The 19511-nt window shown below is 53.9% G+C and overlaps 9 protein-coding genes across 9 annotated transcripts in view; 5 read left to right on the top strand and 4 right to left on the bottom strand.

Annotated features, from left to right (window-relative positions):
• Positions 1-1210, top strand: part of VDBG_09659 (conserved hypothetical protein) — a gene marked incomplete at both ends in the record, with an annotated part of 2210 nt that extends 1000 nt beyond the window's left edge. Inside the window, 2 exons of the mRNA XM_003000418.1 lie at positions 32-492; positions 745-1210. Of these exons, the coding sequence (XP_003000464.1) occupies positions 32-492; positions 745-1210 (927 nt within the window). The remainder of the gene's footprint in view (positions 1-31; positions 493-744) is intronic.
• A 468-nt stretch (positions 1211-1678) lies between these two features.
• On the top strand, positions 1679-2150 carry VDBG_09660 (hypothetical protein; the record flags this gene model as incomplete). Its single annotated transcript, XM_003000419.1, has 2 exons — positions 1679-1903; positions 2001-2150. The coding sequence occupies 2 exons, from the start codon at positions 1679-1681 to the stop codon at positions 2148-2150; spliced, it is 375 nt and encodes a 124-aa protein (XP_003000465.1).
• A 469-nt stretch (positions 2151-2619) lies between these two features.
• On the top strand, positions 2620-4033 carry VDBG_09661 (actin; the record flags this gene model as incomplete). The annotated part of the gene is made up of 2 exons (XM_003000420.1): positions 2620-3052; positions 3108-4033. 2 exons carry the CDS (start codon positions 2620-2622, stop codon positions 4031-4033), a joined length of 1359 nt encoding a protein of 452 aa, XP_003000466.1.
• Positions 4034-4156: 123 nt separating this feature from the next.
• Positions 4157-4901, bottom strand: VDBG_09662 (spherulin-1A; the record flags this gene model as incomplete). The annotated part of the gene is made up of 2 exons (XM_003000421.1): positions 4157-4389; positions 4427-4901. The coding sequence occupies 2 exons, from the start codon at positions 4899-4901 to the stop codon at positions 4157-4159; spliced, it is 708 nt and encodes a 235-aa protein (XP_003000467.1).
• Positions 4902-6458: 1557 nt separating this feature from the next.
• VDBG_09663 (conserved hypothetical protein) lies at positions 6459-8379 on the bottom strand (the record flags this gene model as incomplete). Its single annotated transcript, XM_003000422.1, has 4 exons — positions 6459-6555; positions 6765-6790; positions 6957-7848; positions 7903-8379. 4 exons carry the CDS (start codon positions 8211-8213, stop codon positions 6459-6461), a joined length of 1326 nt encoding a protein of 441 aa, XP_003000468.1.
• Positions 8380-9682: 1303 nt separating this feature from the next.
• On the top strand, positions 9683-11974 carry VDBG_09664 (conserved hypothetical protein; the record flags this gene model as incomplete). The annotated part of the gene is made up of 1 exon (XM_003000423.1): positions 9683-11974. The coding sequence occupies one exon, from the start codon at positions 9683-9685 to the stop codon at positions 11972-11974; it is 2292 nt and encodes a 763-aa protein (XP_003000469.1).
• Positions 11975-12296: 322 nt separating this feature from the next.
• Positions 12297-12749, bottom strand: VDBG_09665 (conserved hypothetical protein; the record flags this gene model as incomplete). Its single annotated transcript, XM_003000424.1, has 2 exons — positions 12297-12336; positions 12379-12749. The coding sequence occupies 2 exons, from the start codon at positions 12747-12749 to the stop codon at positions 12297-12299; spliced, it is 411 nt and encodes a 136-aa protein (XP_003000470.1).
• Positions 12750-13745: 996 nt separating this feature from the next.
• Positions 13746-15264, bottom strand: VDBG_09666 (kynureninase; the record flags this gene model as incomplete). Its single annotated transcript, XM_003000425.1, has 2 exons — positions 13746-15025; positions 15078-15264. The coding sequence occupies 2 exons, from the start codon at positions 15262-15264 to the stop codon at positions 13746-13748; spliced, it is 1467 nt and encodes a 488-aa protein (XP_003000471.1).
• Positions 15265-15719: 455 nt separating this feature from the next.
• VDBG_09667 (indoleamine 2,3-dioxygenase) lies at positions 15720-17086 on the top strand (the record flags this gene model as incomplete). Its single annotated transcript, XM_003000426.1, has 2 exons — positions 15720-16040; positions 16097-17086. 2 exons carry the CDS (start codon positions 15720-15722, stop codon positions 17084-17086), a joined length of 1311 nt encoding a protein of 436 aa, XP_003000472.1.
• Positions 17087-19511: the final 2425 nt, after the last annotated feature.

Genomic DNA, 19511 nt, shown 5'->3' on the forward strand with positions numbered 1-19511 from the left:
TGACTCTAATGGCAATCTGCTTGTTGTCCAGTCCGGTCTTGGTATTACGGTCCACACCTTTGGTTCTGATGGATGCCTTTCCGGTAGTAAAACTCTCGTCTCGAATCCAGCCCTCAATCACGGTATCTCCCTCACGGCCGACGGCACGAAGCTTTACGTCTCTTCAATGACAACCGCCTTTGAGTACAGCTACAACGCCGCCAGCCAAACTGTCAGCGGCGAACGCACAGTCGTGAGGGCCATGAACCAGGGTGGCCATCCTTCGCGTACTCTCCTGATTCCACCTCAGACACCTCACCTGCTGGTCATTTCACTCGGGTCTTTCGACAATCTCGACCATCCAACAATCAACCCCGCAACGGGTCGAGCCATCGTCAAAGTATTCGACCTGCGTAACGTGCCTTCAGGCGGCTACGCCTTCAACACGCAGGGCTACCTGCTGGGTTATGGTCTGCGCAATGGTGTGGCACTCGCTGCTGATGGCGGTAACCAGTAAGTGACATGTTCCAGAATACGACTTATCCTAACGCAATCAGTGTGTGGGAGGTGGAAAATGGCGCCGACCAGTTTCAACGGACTGTTGGTGGCTCGTCATACGACATCCATGCCGACAACCCTTCCGAAGAACTCAACTACCGTAAGACACCATTGGACCTCGAGCCGTGAGCGTTAGCTGATCAGCGTATTAGTTGGTGACCCCGCCGTGGAGAATCGCAACTGGTACGGCTACCCGACGTGTCACAGCGTCTACGGAGCCAGCCAGTTTACCGACAAGGCATTCCGCACGGGGGACCAATTTGTTCTCACTCCCAATGCGACCTTCAATGACGAGGACTGTGCCCGTCGCGGTTCCGTTCCGCCGCGCCTCAGCTTTCAGGCCCATTCGGCGCCTATGGATGCTACATTCGACCGTGCCACCGAGAACATGTTCATCACGTTTCACGGCTCCTGGAACCGGCCCGTTGCAACGGGCTACAAGGTTGTGCAGGTCGCATTTCGGCGTGGGGCTAACGGCCGGTACGAACCTGTGGAGCCGGCCACGAGCATGACGGCAGCAAAAGATATCTTCTGGAGTCAAAATGAGGGGAGCTGCACCAGTAGCACATGCTTCCGACCTTGCGGCATCACCTTTGACCGGGCTTACTCGAGGTTAATCGTGGGTAGTGACCGGCCATCGGAGGGAGAGCTGTTCATGTTGATCAAAACGTAAGAAGGCTCTTCTGAGGGGTGCATCAAGATCTGAACAGGTATATGCTTTACGTGGAGGAAACCGTCTGAAGACGCATACAAAGGGTCTAGTTCTTCTCCGTGGGGATGTCGTAGAATCTCGTAACTTGCTCAACTGCCGGAGAAAATATTGTGAAAGCAATGTTCGAGTATGCAGGTTGGCCGTCTAATGCATTGGCTGGGTATGAATTCCAATGTCCTCGAAGCAGTTCTGTTCGATAAGCTCTGGTTTCTGAAAAGAGACCGTAACGCTCACGTTGCTTGGTACACGCGCTTTTGAGACCAAGAGCATCCTTTCCGGATGTACCTGGGTCTTATAGAGGCGGAAACCCCAAAGCCTGAAATATGACCTGGAGATGAGAGTACTCGGAGAGACCCTCTGGACAGTCAGTCGTCAGATACAAAAAGCGGAGAAAGGGACGTATTTAACAGTGAGTTGCTGTGCCTAAAAATGACTACCCAAAAATCACAAGGCCGTGTGATTCCATCTACATGTCACGGTATCTCACAGGTCAGGCAGGTAGTCGGTGGTGGGGCTGTCGAGATTGAGGCCGCTCTTGAGCAAGACCAGATCAGAAAAGACTTTGCTGACAGAGTCAATGAGGCACTGGCTGCCTCGATCAATGTTGGTCGAGACACAATCTTGCTTGGGTTTGGCGGTGATGTTTTCAAGCGGGTTTGCCGGGGTATTTTCTGGTCGAAGGAGGGGAGTGCAGGAGGGAAGCTTGCGTTCTCCATTGGCCATCCTGCTTTTATCTCGCCATATTTGATAGAGTCTTACTTCAAGCCTACTAGCAACTCGTAGGACGAACGAGGATTCGCAGTGGCCCAAATATCTGGGTCGTGGGGTGACAAGGCCATCAGGCCTGCAAATCGACATGCAGTACTCGTCCTTTAGGGATCCTACCTTGTGTGGGAGTTGAGTAACTTCACCCCCGGCTTCAACACATCCACATCGATGATGACACGATAAGTGCGGCAGCACCCGAATGGTTCCGCTGATTTTCCTGTTAGCTGCTACGGATACAATGTCAGAATGACGCATGACTTGAATGTAGCACATGCCCGAGCATATATGGACCGAGACGTCGCGTCAGAAAGCACGATTGCTCTGGTTACGACTTTTTGTCAAGTCACACCAGCCTGCAAGGACCTGAATCTCTCGAAGTCCAAATAGAAAAAAGGCGGAGTGAGCTGTTTCTGGTGACCCATCTGAGGTGCACCCATAAACCATGTTCCCTGAGGTGGGCTGGGGCTGAGCCGGGCCTGAGCCTAAGCAGGTGCCACAAAAACGCTAGCCTGGACCAGGACCTCCACTGCAACATCTGCGCGTCGTCGCGACATGCGCCTGCCCACCTGTCTACCACATTTCCATGCTCTACCCACGCTTCAATGGCGGGCAAAAGGGGTAGCAAGGCTGGACCCCCGCCGTTAGCCAAGACGCTCGTTCTTGACAACGGCGGCTACACCATCAAGGCTGGTTTCGTAACCGAAGAATCTGCGGAACAACCACGCGTTATCCCCAACTGCATCGCCCGCGACCGTTCCAGGAAGCTCTACGTCGCGTCCGAACTGGACCAGTGTCGCGATTTTGGCGAGGCTCAATTCAGGCGCCCGGTTGAGAAGGGCTTCATTGTCAATTGGGATGCTCAGAGGGAGATCTGGGACCGCGAATTCTTCGACGACAAAGCTCCGCAGAATTGTGATCCATCCGAAACGCGACTGCTTCTCGCTGAACAACCCAACTCCCTTCCCGTGCTTCAGTCGAATACCGACCAGATCATCTTCGAGGAGTATGGTTTTGCCAGCTACTATCGTGGAATCGGTCAGTTGCTACGCTGCAGCTTCTGGGATTTAACCACTGACATCCCCTTCCTCAGGCCCCGCCTTTAACGCCTACCATGACATACAGGCTGTTCTCCAAACGCCTCGCGATCCAAGTACTGTTCCCACGACCCCAGCCGAGCTGGTCCTCGTCATTGATTCGGGCTATTCTCAGACGACTGTCTTGCCTCTCCTCCGTGGCCGCCCGTTCCACTCCGCCGTTCGCCGCCTCGACGTGGGCGGTAAGTTCCTAACGAATTACCTTACTCGCCTTCTCTCCCTCCGCCACTTCGACATGCGAAACGATGTCTACATCGTCAACGAGATCAAGGAAAAGGCCTGCTTTGTGTCTCTCGATTTTGACAGTGATCTGGAAAAGACATGGAAGGGTACACGTGGCGAGAGGAGAGAGTCATACCTTACAGGAGGCGGTGTTGCCAAGGACTACGTGCTGCCAGATTTTCACACTCGGTCACAGGGGGTCGTGCGCGACTATGACCCTACAATGCACATAAAGGCCAGGAAGCTGGCGGCTCAGTCGAGTGACGTCAACGAGGACCTCCTAACTCTGCGTAACGAGCGCTTCACTGTGCCTGAGCTTCTGTTCAACCCCTCCGACATTGGCCTCTGGCAGTCAGGGCTAGCTGATCTCGTTATGCAGTCTCTCGACGAACTGCCGATTGGAATCTGGCCAGGCCTGCTGGCCAATATCGTTGTCGTTGGTGGGAACGCCTCGTTCGAAGGATTCATTCAGCGCCTTGAGAAGGAGCTCGTGAAGCGGGTGCCTGACGACTGCATAGTACGTGTTGCCCGCCCAGCTGATCCCATCACCAGCACCTGGCTTGGCGCGGCGAACCTTGCCCGTCACGGCAATCTGCCCAACATGTGTGTCACAAAGGCAGAATACGAGGAGCACGGCGGAGGTTGGCTTGCGCACAAGTTCGGTTCGAGCTCGGCTATGGGCTCAGCGAGTCCCAACTGAGATGCATCGAATAACTTCCAACCTTTTGCAACTTGATAATTTGGCTAGAACATCTCTGTCTATCAACGACAACGGAGCACGATATAACCACTGCCCTGCAGAGATCACAGCAACCAGATCGCCTCAGAAGGACGGGCCACCCTCGCACCTTCGCATGCACTCAGAAGACCCCTCCGAAGCTCCGGTGCCCACTGCCGGAATATTCTGGGCGAGAGCCGCAAATTGCATGGCCAGTGGACTATCGCCAAACGCCGCGGCCAGAAGTTCTGATGGCATACCAAACAGCCCGTTCGCAACGTTGTGCGTGCCAGCATCCTCAGAGCTTAGAGCGGAGACGAGCGTTGCGTTTTCACAGCCTGGTAAAATTAGCCTGTATTACATCGAGGAGGTTACGGAACCTGCCAGTGTTCTGCATTGTATGCAGGCTGCCCGTGGGAAATATGGTCATTTTGCCTGGCGTCAGGACTGTCCGCACGAGACGCGCCCCGTTCTCCAGCGTCATGAAAGTCTCGGTGGTGCCCTCGACCGCGACGACATAATTGGACGCCCGGGGATGGTAGTGCGGCGGTAGCATCGCACAGGGCCCGAGGGTCAGCCAAGACATTGTCATGCCGTTGCCGATTGTCGCTGGAAAAGTTGCTGCATTGGCATTGACTACGCCGCCAGGAGAGTAATTATGGAAGTCGCTTGCGAAGTAGTCGAACGTCCAATCACTGTCTTGAGGGAGAAGTTTGATCTTGTCAAGCTCGGTCGGGCTCAGCTTCAGACGGCCCACGAGCGTGGGGTTGACGGCTTGGTCGATGCCCTCCGCCAAGTCGATCAACAGGCTGAGGCATATTCCTTGGACGATAGAGGCGATCTTTAGCATGTTGGACGGAAACCTGTGGTTGTTTGGCGTCTGCTGAAGAGCTCTGCAAGGCGGCATAACGATGCGCGGCCAATCTCGATGATATTATAATCGATCGACGAACCCTTCCGCTTCATGGCTGCCTATCAGGATGCCTTCATGTTGTGCACACGCGGGAGTATCATTCGACACCTAGGGTAACACGGCAGGCGCTGACGTTCGATGGAGGACGGAATCTTGGTCCACCGCCGGTCAGCCGGTATTGCCATCATCGAGATCGTGGATACTTGATCGCGAGATCACTTGTTATGAAATCGTGGGTGTTCGACATCCGCCAGAGCCACTACCCCATGTCACTTGATCTGGTGATTATATATCGAGCATCAAAAAATTGGCAGAACACCACTGAGTTTCGCATTGCCATTACTCAACGTGTTCAACCTGGAGCGGGCGTTGGTAGGCACCAATACCGTCCCTCAAGAGCGCCCGATGCCTCGAAGGCTTGGGCGTAAAGGAGTCGGAAACCTGTTTGACAATGCGGAAATACATAAATTCCCATCATCCAAATTGCCGCGACAAAATTGTCGATTTCGAAAAAGCATGCCTATTCAAGGAAGTGCCATTGTGATATCTCGTTATCCTTGATGAATCAATGTTCCCTGCGTCGTAGTGTTGCACTTGGTTGGACAAGCCTCGTATTTCACGGACGACAGAGACACCTGAGTTAGCAATATGAACAGAAGGCAACTCGCGGCCTCAAGGATATTATGACACTTGGCCCTATCAACAGCAGGCTGTTCAGCGAATCGTTGGTGTTAGTGTTGGCAAGGCCGCGCTCACAATCATGTGAATTGTGACAAGTACCCAAAACACGTCCTTGTGCTGCTTCAGGCCACATCACAGCGATGACAAGACCAACAAACAAGCCCCATGTTGTCCAGCTTCTGTTAACCAAGAAAATGGAAGCACATTGAATGTCGCGCTCCAATTTGAAACATTCTGATAGTCGATGCCGATTATGTTGCTTTGCCAGGTTTGTCCTACGCCCATCCCGATCAATCCGCAGGGTTCGAGACTGACACTGATCATGCCGGTCCCAGAAAGACTTAGAATGGTCGGGCAAAACACAGTCTTGGTGACAGGAACTTAAATGAAGATCACGATACAGTTGTAGAGCAGTCGATCCCACCACATTGCCTCGATGGTGGACGTGGCAAGCTCCCGAGCCTTGATCGTGGCACGCGACTCTGTCTGATTTTGAGGGTGACCCACAACAAGTCTCCTGTCATTCAAGTGACACTACATCAGTAAGGAATGAGTTGGGATCGGCGATCTATTACTATGACGCCACGCAACAATGTGATCGCCCAACAGAAACAGGGTATCATACAGAACATCGAGGCAGACTGGCCTCGCCTGACGACAAGAAGAGAGAGGGAAAGCTCGATAAACGAGGAGAAAGAAGCGCTGCGCTATCATGAGTGACCGGTCGGAGAACGCCGAACTGATCCAGAAGGAAGTAACCGAAGTAACCAAACACTGGCGGAGTAGAGGTCTTATGAGAATAGTAAGCATCTCTTAGAGGTGACGGAGGAAGCGACCGCGGCTGGAACACCCTGTAAACTGATCAGCATAAAAATCGCTGGGAAGGATCGGGATGCGGCATACAGTCGCACTAGAGAACGTCAGCTTGATCATTGAAAAGGTGTTGTGCTTGTAATTGACTTACCAAATGAGCTGTCGATCCTTCGTTATGGATGATGCAGTAACCGCCGCAGCATCCACGGCAAAATCGCTGGGTCTGCTCGATGCAGTCGTGGCACTTTTGTTGTTCAGTTCCGGTGTCTATTTGGGTATAGTTCGAAACTTACATTACTACCACACTCCCAACAGCTCTTGATGATGCGTCCCTGTAGGCCATTAGCGAAGAGACAATGATGCAACACGGCGCAGATTTCCATGAGATCCGAAGGAAAAGGATATTGGTGTACATATGTGGCATACAGTATGTGCAGGCGGAAGCCATTGAGTTCAGTTCTCGGGGAGGCAAAGATCACTGCAGATGCCATTCCGTACCTTCGATTTGGCGTGTGAGGTACGTTGGTCTTCGTCCTCGTGTTGCTGGACCCAAGCATCGCCTTCAGGACTGACAATAACCACATCGGCGGCGGCAAGGTTGACAGGGCCGGGACTTGCAGGCGCTGTCGGTGGCACGTAACATTCCTCGCACCACCATTTGTTGCAACTGTTGCAGTACCGATCGCGAAGGCAGTCGGCACATCTTGCAACGAAGCCGGAGGACGTAGAGGGTGAGCAAGGAACCGTTGCTGCTTTGATGGAGGACGAGAGGAGGGGTGGCGGCGCCAAGAGGGGCAGAAGTGAGGGTGGCGTGCAGGCATGAGTAGTGACTCCCTCCGGAGCAGCACCGCAACCTGCACAACCAGGGACGGCATGTGTCGCAACAGCCCACTGAGGTCGAGAGTCCCGCGAACCTGGTGCAGTCACAAGATGGGAAGCAGGAACCTTGCCATATGCAGGGGAGCTGATGTGGCGCGGGCCATTGCATGGCAGGGCATCAAAGGCAATGATACCACGGCAATCAACAAGCGTGGCAGCCCATTCGTCGAGCGGCGCCCGGGCAATCATTCTACCCTTCCGATTATGCCAATCATCAGGAGCATGTGCCATGTCCGGCGCACCAAAGATGTAGAGGGCTTTGAGGCGTGGAGTATTCTCCGGACGCGTAGGACGGCATGCATATTGGAGAGTGCGACAGAGCTGCCGCTCGTTGAGATGCTTGCTCCCACGCAGCGAGAGCAATCGGATGTTGTAATATGGATCGAGGATCAGCTCGTGGCAAAGCTCGGCTGTCACGGGTAGGGTGTCGAGGATCAGAGTCTGAACATCGGCGAGGAGGTTGTGGTAGCGGAGGCGGCTGAATATGCCACGCAAGGGACCTGAGTAGAACCTATGAGGCGGCAATAAGTAGCTGTCGACAGAAGATGGATCGGAGGCCACGTACTCATCCTCGGTCAGATTCTCGTCAAGTTGGACGTTGCGCCAGGTCTCGCCGCCGCGGTCGACTGGAGCGATGTCAAGTTGGGCAGCGCGAGTGTGGGTGAGGTCGAGGTGGCGGAACACGCCGGGCGTGTGAAGAACAAGCCCGCGGAAGTCGTGACTTGTCGAAGCGAGGTTCAGGCGTGTGGAAGCAGACAGGTAAGGTGCAGTTTGCGCGAGAATCAGGTGGTTCGAAAGGAGGTCGAGTAACGTTGGAACTGAATCTAGGTATTCGACATGCGACGCGTTGGGGGTGATGTGGATGGCCGAGAGCATGGTACGGCCGAAGGAGAGGGTGCTGCGAAGAGTGGGTACAAAGGATAGATAACGATGGAGCGCAATGCGAGAACTTGGCGACGGCGTATATCAGGGCACAATGGTGGTTGATGTTGGCACCTCTTGGTCGGGAACACTGGGTAGTAATAGGCACGACGATTGATGAGCAGCTGATTAGTGCCTCAGGTACCTCAAAGCTAAGACATATGATGGAGGGGGTGTTGCTCGCGTATATATTCGCTGGGATGTTGAGTACCTAGAGCTCTATAGCTTCAGTAAGTAGAGCTAATAATAAGCGCTCCTCGGCCTCCTTAGGTCGACCTCGTCTGGTTCGACTCGAACAACGCCGTGTTCGAGGCGAGCTGGCATCACGTTGGTATGTGCGGAGTTGCAGCATCCTTGCATGGCCCTCTGATACTAAGCCAGTCCGAGCTTGCGGACCCTGAAGATCGACGGACCGAATGAAACGGGTTGGGGGTTAGCTTTGGTTGAGATCTGGAGAGGGTGGGCAGAGGCGTTGAATGCTTTGGGAGGGTGGTTGAAAGTAGGTGCGAGACATGTCGAGCATCGAAGCTCTCCAATGAAGCTGCTGCTTGAAACTGTTACATGACCAAATTAGCCGCAACAACCCGCTTAGACCTGCCGTCTTATCGATTCGAGGCACGGCCACCACAGTGGCTCGAGCTGCATCTCGGCCGGGCGTCCGTGGGGTGCGGGATGACTCCCCGGACAGGCGGTGAAGCACGACATGGCGTGTATGGGGGTGCTTCGCTGGTTGCACTGCGCCGGTGACGAAGCCAGAGTTGGACATTATTTTGGGATTGGTTTCGGCTGGGCGATCCGTGGTGCCCAAGAAATGGCTTGACCGGCCTTGTTGGCGATCACACACTGGGCTTTGATGTGGTAGCGGGCACAAGCCCTCTTGGCGTCTCTGAACGACTCGGTCAGGTCTTAGGTCGGATACTTCGGGTCTTCTCCGCATCACACAGTGATCGGTGTCAGCTTCAAGGGTTGATGCCAGAGGGGGATCGCGAACTTAATGGTCATCTGCTCTTCTGCAAAGCGCCAGCCACGCCAGCCAGAACTTTTACCACCCACCCCAGTTCATACAGCCTTACGTAAGATCCCATGGCAAATCTTCGGCTCACATCCGTGGTCTCCAGAAGTGGCAGGCGGAGTGCCCGTTGTGGCGCAAGCTTTCCCACGTCATCGTAGCGGGTGGCCCCTGCACGAATCAAAGTCGCGATAGAATCGCGAAGAAATGATGTGTTGCTGAATCATCTGTCATGGCCTTCGACAGCTTGGCCTTTTCGAAGCCATATGCCGACTTCGCTGTGCACTCAATGATCCGAAAAAAGCTACAATTTCTACGAAGCTTGTCATGATAAATCCGTACATTCAACAACTCTCCCTTTACCCACCCTCTTCTCCCACCAATCTGGCCACTTGACCCCTCTTGCTATCACAACATGGGTGACATTGACCCTCAAGACAATAATACCTCGATCAACTGGTCTGCGTCATTTTCCGTTGTCTCGCCAGTGAGAAGCGCATCGAAGGACCTTCGTGGAGATAAGATCCTCCTTCCTCAATCAGCTCTGGAACAGCTTCTCGCAGCCTCCCCGTCTTCGCCAACTCATCCAAACCAGACTTTCTCCTCGTCACGCGTCGCTTTCAATCCCTACGCCACCCACCAATCTGGACCCTACCGCGAGACCTCCCAACTCCCGAATCCCTTAACCTTTCGCCTCGTCAACCCGATCAACGGAAATGCCGTCCATGCTGGAATACGCGAGTTCTCTGCCGAAGAGGGGCAGGTCGCCTTGGGGCCATACCTGATGGAAGCCCTGGGTATCGACAGCAGCATGTTCGCGAGCGAGAGTGACACCGACAGTGAGGCCCACATGACGAGCGACCAAAGCAAAGCCTACCCGCGAATCACGATTCACGCAAAATATCTACCCAAAGGCACGTACGTTCGGCTACGTCCCCTCGAAGCAGGCTACAACCCCGACGACTGGAAGTCTCTCCTCGAGCGCCAGCTGCGCCAGAGCTTCACTACCCTGACAAAAGACGCTGTTCTTGCCGTTCGCGGTGTCAAGGGAGAACAATTCCAATTTCTTATCGATAAATTCTCTCCCGAAGGCGATGGTATATGTGTTGTCGACACTGATCTCGAGGTTGATATAGAAGCTCTCAACGAGGAGCAGGCTCGCGAAACTTTGCGTCAGATAATGGCGCAAGAAGAGACAGAAGGCGACAACGGAAGCTCCAAAGGCGGCAAGCTAGACATTTGGAAGCCCATCGATGGCCAGGTTGTGCCCGGTCAATATATCGATTTCCAGTTGCCATCTTGGAACAGATCTGCTCCCTTGACAATTGAGCTTTCCGGCATATCCAATCCCGATTCGCTTGACTTGTTTGTCAGCCCAAAATCGTCTAGACAACGGGCTTTGCCACGCGATTCAGAGCACGTATTTGGCGAGATATCTGTCGCACGGAGTGGCATGAAGACCATTTTTCTCAACCCTACAAATGTCGATCTTGAAGAAGCAGACCAGCTACTGATCGCAGTACACGGATATCCAAATTCAGTTATGTCGGGTTCAGCCACTCTGTCCTTTACACTTCGGGCAAGGTCTGGTGCTGTCGTTTCCGACCCTCCATCTATCATGTCGGGTGATTCTAGCACATCGCACTCATTGGACGACGAGCAATGCAAGAATTGTCGGCAGTGGGTGCCGAAGCGAGCCATACTTCTGCACCAAAACTTCTGTCTACGCAATAACGTCATCTGTCCGAGGTGCGAATCGGTATTCAAAAAGGGTTCCCCTGAATGGGAAGCGCACTGGCACTGCGAATTAGACGACGACTTTGGAGATACAGCTGCCAGCAAAGCCAAGCATGACGCTCAGCGACACAGCGAGTGTCAGTGTTCTTCTTGTGGCATGACTGTACCATCCTTGGTCGAGCTGGCCCTTCACAGGACCAGTGTCTGCCCTGGCAAGCTGATTCTCTGCAGGTTTTGTCACCTCGAAGTGCCGCAGGAGGGAGATCCCTTGAACCCATCAGCCGAGGTTATCTTATCTGGTCTTTCTGCGCATGAGGTCGCTGATGGGGCACGAACTACCGAGTGCCACCTATGCAACAAAATTGTTCGTATGCGTGACATGTCTGCCCACATGAAGCACCACGAACTTGACAAGGTGTCGCGGCGTAAGCCTGACGTGTGTCGCAATGCAAATTGCGGTCGCACACTACACGGCGTCGGGCCTTCAGGAGCTGTTAGCGCGGGCACGATGATGGGACAGGGTCCTGGCAATGACATTGGTCTTTGCTCGCTATGTTTCGGTCCACTTTATGTCAGCATGCACGATCCAGAGGGAAAGGCGCTTCGCCGGCGCATTGAACGACGTTACCTGTCACAAATGATGACGGGCTGCGGCAAGTCGTGGTGCGCCAACCAGTGGTGTAAGACCGGCCGCGCAAACGCAGCCCTGGAAGCCAAAGCTGCAAGTGCCCAGGCTGTCTTGCCGCTTGTGAAGCCACTGGTGGAGAATGTCCCGCGGCTGGATGAGCCCCTTTTCTTCTGTGTCGATGAAAGAAACCAGAGGAGCAGGAAGATGGCAGAGATGCTTGCTAGTGAGAATGTATGGGAACACGAATGGTGCATAGCGGCGTGCGAAGCGGCCGCAGGGGACTTAGACAAGGCGCGGGAGTGGTTACATAACTGGGCACCCATGAAGGGCGTTGGTGCATAGCGGGCGGCATTTGAATGATACCACGATTTGACCGACTTTTAGGAGGCACATGCGGAGACACGGGAGAGGGGGCTAATTGAAGGGCCTGGGACTATGAGAGGTAGTAAAAAGGGCTGCGGGGCCCCTCCCAACTGCGAAGAGGCAGAATTCCGATGTATTCCCTCCCCCGACCTGACAATCGACTACGGATATCATCTGCAGAAGATCTCACTCTGCTCATCCACACGCTCAGACACGAGCAGTCAGGGCCATGAAACGACGACGCGTTTCTGCACTGGAATCTTTGATAACTCAGATCCGAACAACAACTTCTAATTGCCACTCATAGAGCTTCATAGCCCTCCCCAACGATATACGGCGGTCTGACCCGTCAGCGTAAATCACAACCGTAGCATGCGACTTACCTTAAAATATTCTTGGACCCCACAATAGCTGCAGCGCCTCCAGCGTATATGCCAAGCAGCTTACCCCAGCCTGTGTTTCCGTAGATGGACTGCCCGACAGACAGCGCAATCAGATTGTACACGAGACATCCCCCAAAGATCCAGTCGCTCACTGCTGACATGAGTCCGAAGCCCACGCCGGTAAGGACCTTGACCGGCAAGGAAGGCTGAACATCGACGAAGTAGGCTGCCGAGGTGTTGTGGAGAAGGTCTAACACGCCGATACCTGCGGATGTTTTGGAAACGACATGGGTGAGGATCGAACTGGTGGATGCTGTGTCCATCCTGGGGAGACGAGTCGCGATAAAGTACAGTTGGGTGAGGGTATTCATGATCACAAAGAGATTGGACGTTTTTAGGTGGCCACTGTTCCAGAAAAGCATCCAGGCTGCGAAATCAGCACTACGACCTTACAGGATCACGGGCAAACTTACATGCTATGCAGATGTTGCCAAGGCTGTAGAACGGCGCAAAATCAACCATCGTGGCCGTCATGCTCTTGTCTGGTCTGGCCTTGTGGAGGCGTCGTAACCAAACGAGCTGGAAGATCTGCTGCGGGAAGAAAAAGGCACCGATGAGAAAAGGCTGCGGCGAGAAAAAAGATTTGTTTGCATCATGAATGTCCTTCATGTTCGGCGTGCCAAGGAGACCATAGGTCTGCGCAGCAAAGTCGATTACGAAGGAAGCAGGGGCCAAGACCCTTGCAGTGGAGAGAGAGATGCCCATGATACAGCTGGTGGAAGCTTCTCTCTCAAGAAGCAAGATGTTTTCTAGAAAGTCCAGACTAAAATTGCGTGAGGTTCTGTCAATTCCGCTTCATTAAATAGTCGATGCAACATGCTCAGCATGATGAAGAGGTGTGGGCGTCAAAGTGTGGCTATTGTGGATGTCAACGGCTGTTCGCAGATCTGGCACCCGCTGGCTCTCCGCGTCATCGATTTAGGTCCGTGTCCAGCCGCTACAGTAGCACTAGTCAGTTCGACCAAGGTAGTGGCCAACCTCATGACAGCGCTCAGCTGAGAGTTGAGCTCTGAGTCGGAGTCGAGGCGACTGAGCTCGCTCTCATAATACTGAAGCCTCCAGAGCAGCATGTAAGATGAATCAGTATGTACGATTTAAGAATGTGCTACTAAGTAAGTGAGGAACACAGTTGCTCAGAAAACCCGATTGCGCAGAGCAAGATCGAAGTGCAGGGCGAAACAACAGGGGTCGAAGCCCGTAACAAAAAGCCGAAGTTTTGACGTCCTGCAAAAATGCTTGGATGGGCGGCACGGTGTGATGGAATGCCCTTCGTGAAACGATCCGCTGTGTATTTTTACTGCTTTTATCTATGCAATTGACTTCCTAAGGACGTCCATAAATGTCCACACATCCTCGAACGTACAGTACAGCGGCACCGGGGCGACACGAATGACGCCTGGCTTCCTCTTATCACAAACCACACCCGCGTCCGTCAGTGCTGCGCTAACGTCATCCAATAGGCCGTCCTTGAGCAGCACGCTCAGCTGCGTTCCTCGCTCCAACGGGTTCCTTGGCGTAATAACTCTGAACGATGGCTCATCCTTGGACTCGTCTGCGAGGATACCATCCAGTAGATGCTCTGCGTACGCTGTCAGGACCAGCGCCTTGGATCTCAACGACTTCATGTCCGTCTTGGCAAAAACAGAAAGTGACGCGGCAAGCGACGCTAGATCAATCGCCGAAGGGTTTGAGACCTGGAAGCCGCCAGCGCCTACTGTCGGCAAGAAGTTGTTGTCCATGTTGAATCGCACAGACTTGTCTCCGCCATACCATCCTGTCAGGCGGTGCCTGAACACAGGACGCCCGTTCTCCTTCTCCACCTTACCATGCCGCTCGTGAACGAACGCGCCTGCGATAGCGCCAGGTCCTGCGTTCTGGTACTTGTAAGTGCACCACGCCGCAAAGTCAACATTCCAGTCATGAAGCTTGAGCTCAACGTTGCCAGCCGCGTGGGCAAGATCCCAGCCGACAACGATATCACGGTCTTGTGCGTATTTGGTGATGCGCTCCATGTCGAATAATTGGCCGCTGTAGTACTGAATGCCAGGCAGAAGGATGAGCGCTGTCTCGTCGGCATGCTCATCGATGGTCCTCAGAATGAGATCAGTGGAGATGTAAAAGTCGTCGTCTGGTTGGATCTGCACCATTGACTTCTTGGGATCCAGGCCGTGCCATTGAATCTGTGACTCGATGGCATAGTGGTCACTGGGAAAGGGGCGCCATTCGAGGATGATCTTATGCTTCTTTTCGGTGGGTCGGTAGAAGCTTGCCATGAGAAAGTGCAGATTCGCTGTTAGAGTGTTCATGACAACAACCTCCTCGGGCAGCGCTCCAACGATGGCAGCGCTTTTGATAGCACACTCCTCCGCCATGTCCTGCCAGCACACAAGAGGCGAATTCTCCAGGGCTGAGAAGTGGCCGCCAACAGCGATCGAAGCCCAGGTCTCGAGTTGCGCGTTCAGGTAATGCCGCGTAGCCTTGGGCTGCACACCAAGTGAGTTGCCGCAGAAATAGATGGATGGCGTGCCATCTGATGGGGATGTGCTGTGACCGTTGGTCTCGCCATTGACAGCCAGCTTTTCGCCATCTGTGAGTGATATTAGCTTGATGCGATCAATCTTTCAGAGCGAAGGATTTACTTGGCAGGGTACCATTAATTGCCTTCTTCTTCAATGACCCCTTGGTCGGCAGGATGAATTCATTTCGGAAGTGACGGAGTTCATCCTGGTGGTCCATCTGCTGGGCGTATTCGATTGTGTTGGCATTGGCCGGAAACTTGGCACGGCCGCCGGAACGGAGGTGCTCCACGTAAGATGAGAATTCCATGGCTGGGGTAATCGTCTGAGGCTGGCTGTGCGGATGAGATATATCAGACGATGAGGTGCTTGTAGTGTTCTGCTGAGTGAGGGGTTGCGTGATTGTTTGGGGCGGCTTTTCGACCACTTTGTAGCCGTCACTTAGCCCGCGGTCGGCCGCACTTGGCCGCAATAGAGCACATCCGCATCCGCATCCGAGATCCGCATCCGACAACCGACCTGCCGAATTTTCTTCCGCAAATAGCCGGAGGCGGAACAAGGAGTCGGGCCACGGAGCGGGATCGGGGATCCGCTGCGGATGTTCAAGTCAGGGATACGAATGGGCATGGAGACAAGATACTTCATGTCACAGCGGCCGTCCTGAGCAGGTTCCAAATATTCTGCTCTCTTTAATCTCAAGTCTCACATCAAGTCTGCTCGTTAGCACTGTCATACTGCCCTTTTCACACAGCGTCTCTATTCACCATGTCTCCCCATGCCATCACTCCACTTCGCGAAGATGCCTTCACTGAACAGGCATACAGGGAGTTTGGAATCACAAAAAACGGCTTTCTCCCAGCTGAGGCGCCACTGTCGCATCTCCCTTCCGCATACTATGTCCCCTGGGAGCGAGTAATTCACCATCTTCCCGAGCTCCTGGCCTCGAGAAGATTTCATGACGAGGTTCGAAAATTGCCAGTGCTATCAACAAGCCAGCTTTCGAGCGAACCTGAGTGGAGGAGAGCCTATGTCATCCTTAGCTTCTTCACACACGCTTGGGTCTGGGGTGGAGAAAAGGCCGAAGAGGTGCGTACGATTTGCGCCACGCAGAAGCCTACGAGTCCGACTGACCTTGTGTTCAGGTGCTTCCGCCAGCCGTGTCCGTCCCCATTTTACGTGTTGCAAAGCACCTGGAGCTGCCACCGGTCGCAACGTACGCCGCACTCAACCTTTGGAACTTCTCGAGCTCGAGTACAGACTTTACCGACCTCGACAAGCTCGAGTCACTCCACACATTTACCGGAACTCGTGACGAGGCCTGGTTTTATCTTGTGTCGGTGGCAATGGAGGCCGAGGGTGCGCACATCGTCTCGTCCATGTTGAACGGGCTTGATGCCATCAAGTCGCGGGACTATGATACCATCACATCGTCAATCGAGTCGCTGACGAGCAGCATCCGCAAGACTGGCGCACTTCTGGAACGCATGTACGAGGCGTGTGACCCCATGTGCTTCTTTTACAAGATTCGACCATTCCTAGCGGGCAGCAAAAACATGGCGGCAGCGGGTTTGCCCAATGGAGTCTTTTACGACGAAGGGAATGGCAAGGGCAGCTGGCAGCAGCTCCGAGGCGGCAGTAACGGCCAGAGCTCTCTCATTCAGTTCCTCGACGTCGTTCTTGGTGTTGAACACATGTCTCATGGCAACTTCAAGCCCGAGTCGAACCCCAAGGCGTCCAAAGAGCCGACATTCCATCAGCAAGTCCGCGAATACATGCCAGGTCCACATAGGCGATTCCTCGAGCACGTACCGCTGCTGGGAAGCATCCGTGAGCTGGCCATGTTGCCGCCCCAGGGAAAGGAGCAGGAAAGACTCCGCGATGCGTATCAGGCGGCCACGCAGGCTCTGACAGAGTTTCGCAACAAGCATCTTCAGATTGTGGCGCGATACATTGTGCTGCCATCAAAGAAGGCAAAGGGCACTGCAACAGCCGGCAAGGTCGATTTGGCGAGTGTATCAGAGATGACCAAGGACTCAAAACAGCTGACGGGTACTGGCGGAACGCCGCTGATGCCGTTCCTCAAGCAGACGAGAGACGAAACGGCACAGGCGGGAGATTTGAGCAGGCGATGACGGTTCGGATTACATACGCATGGCGATAGAACTACGTGCTCGGAATGCATAGCGGGTGTTCTTGATAGGTCAACTTGAGATCTTTGGGGGCTAGGTAACTTGTTACAACTTTTGCCCTGATGTGATGCAAACCGGGCCAGCCGGGCAAGTGGGGGGAAGACTTGGGACAAGTCCCGTGAGCTGTCAAGGATGCGGTTGCGGATGCGGATGAAAGTGCGGAAGTTGCGGATATGAACATGCTTGCCTCGGATCGCACGATGCGCCGCACCAAAGACGTCATTGACCCACCTGAAACTCTACCTAGGTGGGGTTTCTTTGTAATCCCGAGCGCGGAAGCCGAATCAACAGCATTTTTGCAGCCGAGATTGACCCTTCCCTCCAAGCAGCCGAAGACAAACCGCCTTCTCTCCATCCGCCCTTGCTATCCGCCCTTCCCTATCCGCGCCCTGACGGTTATGCCTACATCTGCACCCTGTCACCCGCCACCAGTGCTGTGTAACTCCCGAGCGCCCTCCGAGTCCGTCATCCGTCCAGCCATTGAACTGACACGACATCTATGGAAGATGATCCCGTCCGGCGAGTCCGCGCCCGGATTGCCAATGCTTGCGATAGTTGCAAGGCGAGAAAGGGTATCCGCCCATGCCCCCTAGATCTTGCATATGTACATCGATTGCTGATCGATGGCCCAGTAAAATGCGATGGCAACATTCCCTGCAGCTACTGTACTCGCCGGCAACGAGCCTCAACGTGCCATTATTCTCCCCAGCACCGCCGACGCACGCAGGTGGCCCGGACGACAGTCACACCATCGCCGTCCGCCCCTGAGTCTGATCGGCTGACCCGACATCACCAGTCGCCAGGCCCGAGGTCGTCGTACAGTCATCAGCAAAGCCACACCGCCACGCCAACGCCACAAGTTGGCACTTCACAAGAGGCCGCCGATGACGAGACTGAAGTTCCACGAGAGGCCCGGCTCCTGAGAGACGCACAAGGAAAGCTCAGTATGTTAGTTCGGGCAAGCGCCATGAGACCCTAACGTGACTGACCGTTGACAAGTCTTCATTGGCGATTGCGCGCCACTGTCCTTCTTTCAGACTGTGCGGCAGCTTGTGTCGAGTCGGGTTGATGCCAATGCCTTCGCTCAACATGTGAATCGTTTCTCTGGTAGCGATAGCGCCAATTCGAAGCCATCGCACGGTCAGGGCTCCAGCACACTGCCCGTGCTGCATCACGATACGATACCTACTGCTGTTGCTACCTACTCATCCGTGGTTAGTCTCCATCTTCACATCGCCCTTCCTATGGTTGTAAGCTATGCTGACTAGACCAGACAAGCGGTATTGTTGATTTATTTTGCCATACAAGAGTTCGTGATGACATTGCTCTGTGGGCCAGTCAAACTGAGCGCTCGCATGATGTCTCCTCTGCTGTGCACTTTTTGGTACTGGCCATTGGCTACCAAGCCACACATGAAGACCTCGCCGTGACATATTTTGACCATGCCCGGAATATTGCCCTTGCCAACCTCACTGGTAATTTGACAGTATCGACGATCCAAGCCTTCGTCCTCATCACAGTATTCATGCTTGGTTCTTGTCAGACCAACGGCGCGTTTCTCTTTTGCGGTATGTCTCATGAAAATGTCGTGCCATTAAAGATGGCTGACAGTACAGGTATCGCCGTGCGCGCTGCATATTCCATCGGGGTTCACCGTACGGAAATCAACGCACGCTTCGGGCCTGAAACTCAGCGTCAACGGTAGGCTCCAACCTTGAACTCGTTGGGTATTTGCATGGGGTTGACAAGGAAAACTCTCAGTGACCGCCTATGGAAGAGTATGCGCATCTTGGACCTTTTCCTCAGCACATCTATGGGACGACCACCCGCGACTTCCGACGTCGACTGTACTGTCTCGTATTCGGCGCCGGATGAAGATGGCCAGGAGGCCTTCGATATATTGAACTCTTCTGTGCAAATATTCTTGATCGCCGAAGAGATCGTCGTCGAAGTATACTCGCGTAAAAAGATATCTTACCAACTGACCGAGGGCATTTCTCGACGACTCCGCGACTGGTCTATCAGGTGGCTGCCTAAAATGAAGCACGTCATCGCCAGTCCACCAGCCGAAAGTAATGGAATTGAAGTCACAGGCGCATGTCAAGTACTGTGCTCGTACTATTATTGTGAGTCTAAACCTCCTAGGAACGCCAATTCAACTGACTTGGGAAGCTGTCATACTGGTATCACGTCCTTTCTTGATGTATGAGCTACACAAACGCCTTTCCGACAGCCAGGCGAGGCAACCGACCACGCAGTCAGGCCTTTCGTCAGGCAAATCGAAGCTTGCAGATGCCTGCATCGATGCCGCTAGCTTCATGGTAGAGCCAGTGGTTGATCTTATTGACAAAGGATATCTCCAAGGCCA

This window comes from Verticillium alfalfae, genomic scaffold (genome assembly GCF_000150825.1).
Source record: "Verticillium alfalfae VaMs.102 supercont1.15 genomic scaffold, whole genome shotgun sequence".
Classification (NCBI taxonomy): domain Eukaryota; kingdom Fungi; phylum Ascomycota; class Sordariomycetes; order Glomerellales; family Plectosphaerellaceae; genus Verticillium; species Verticillium alfalfae.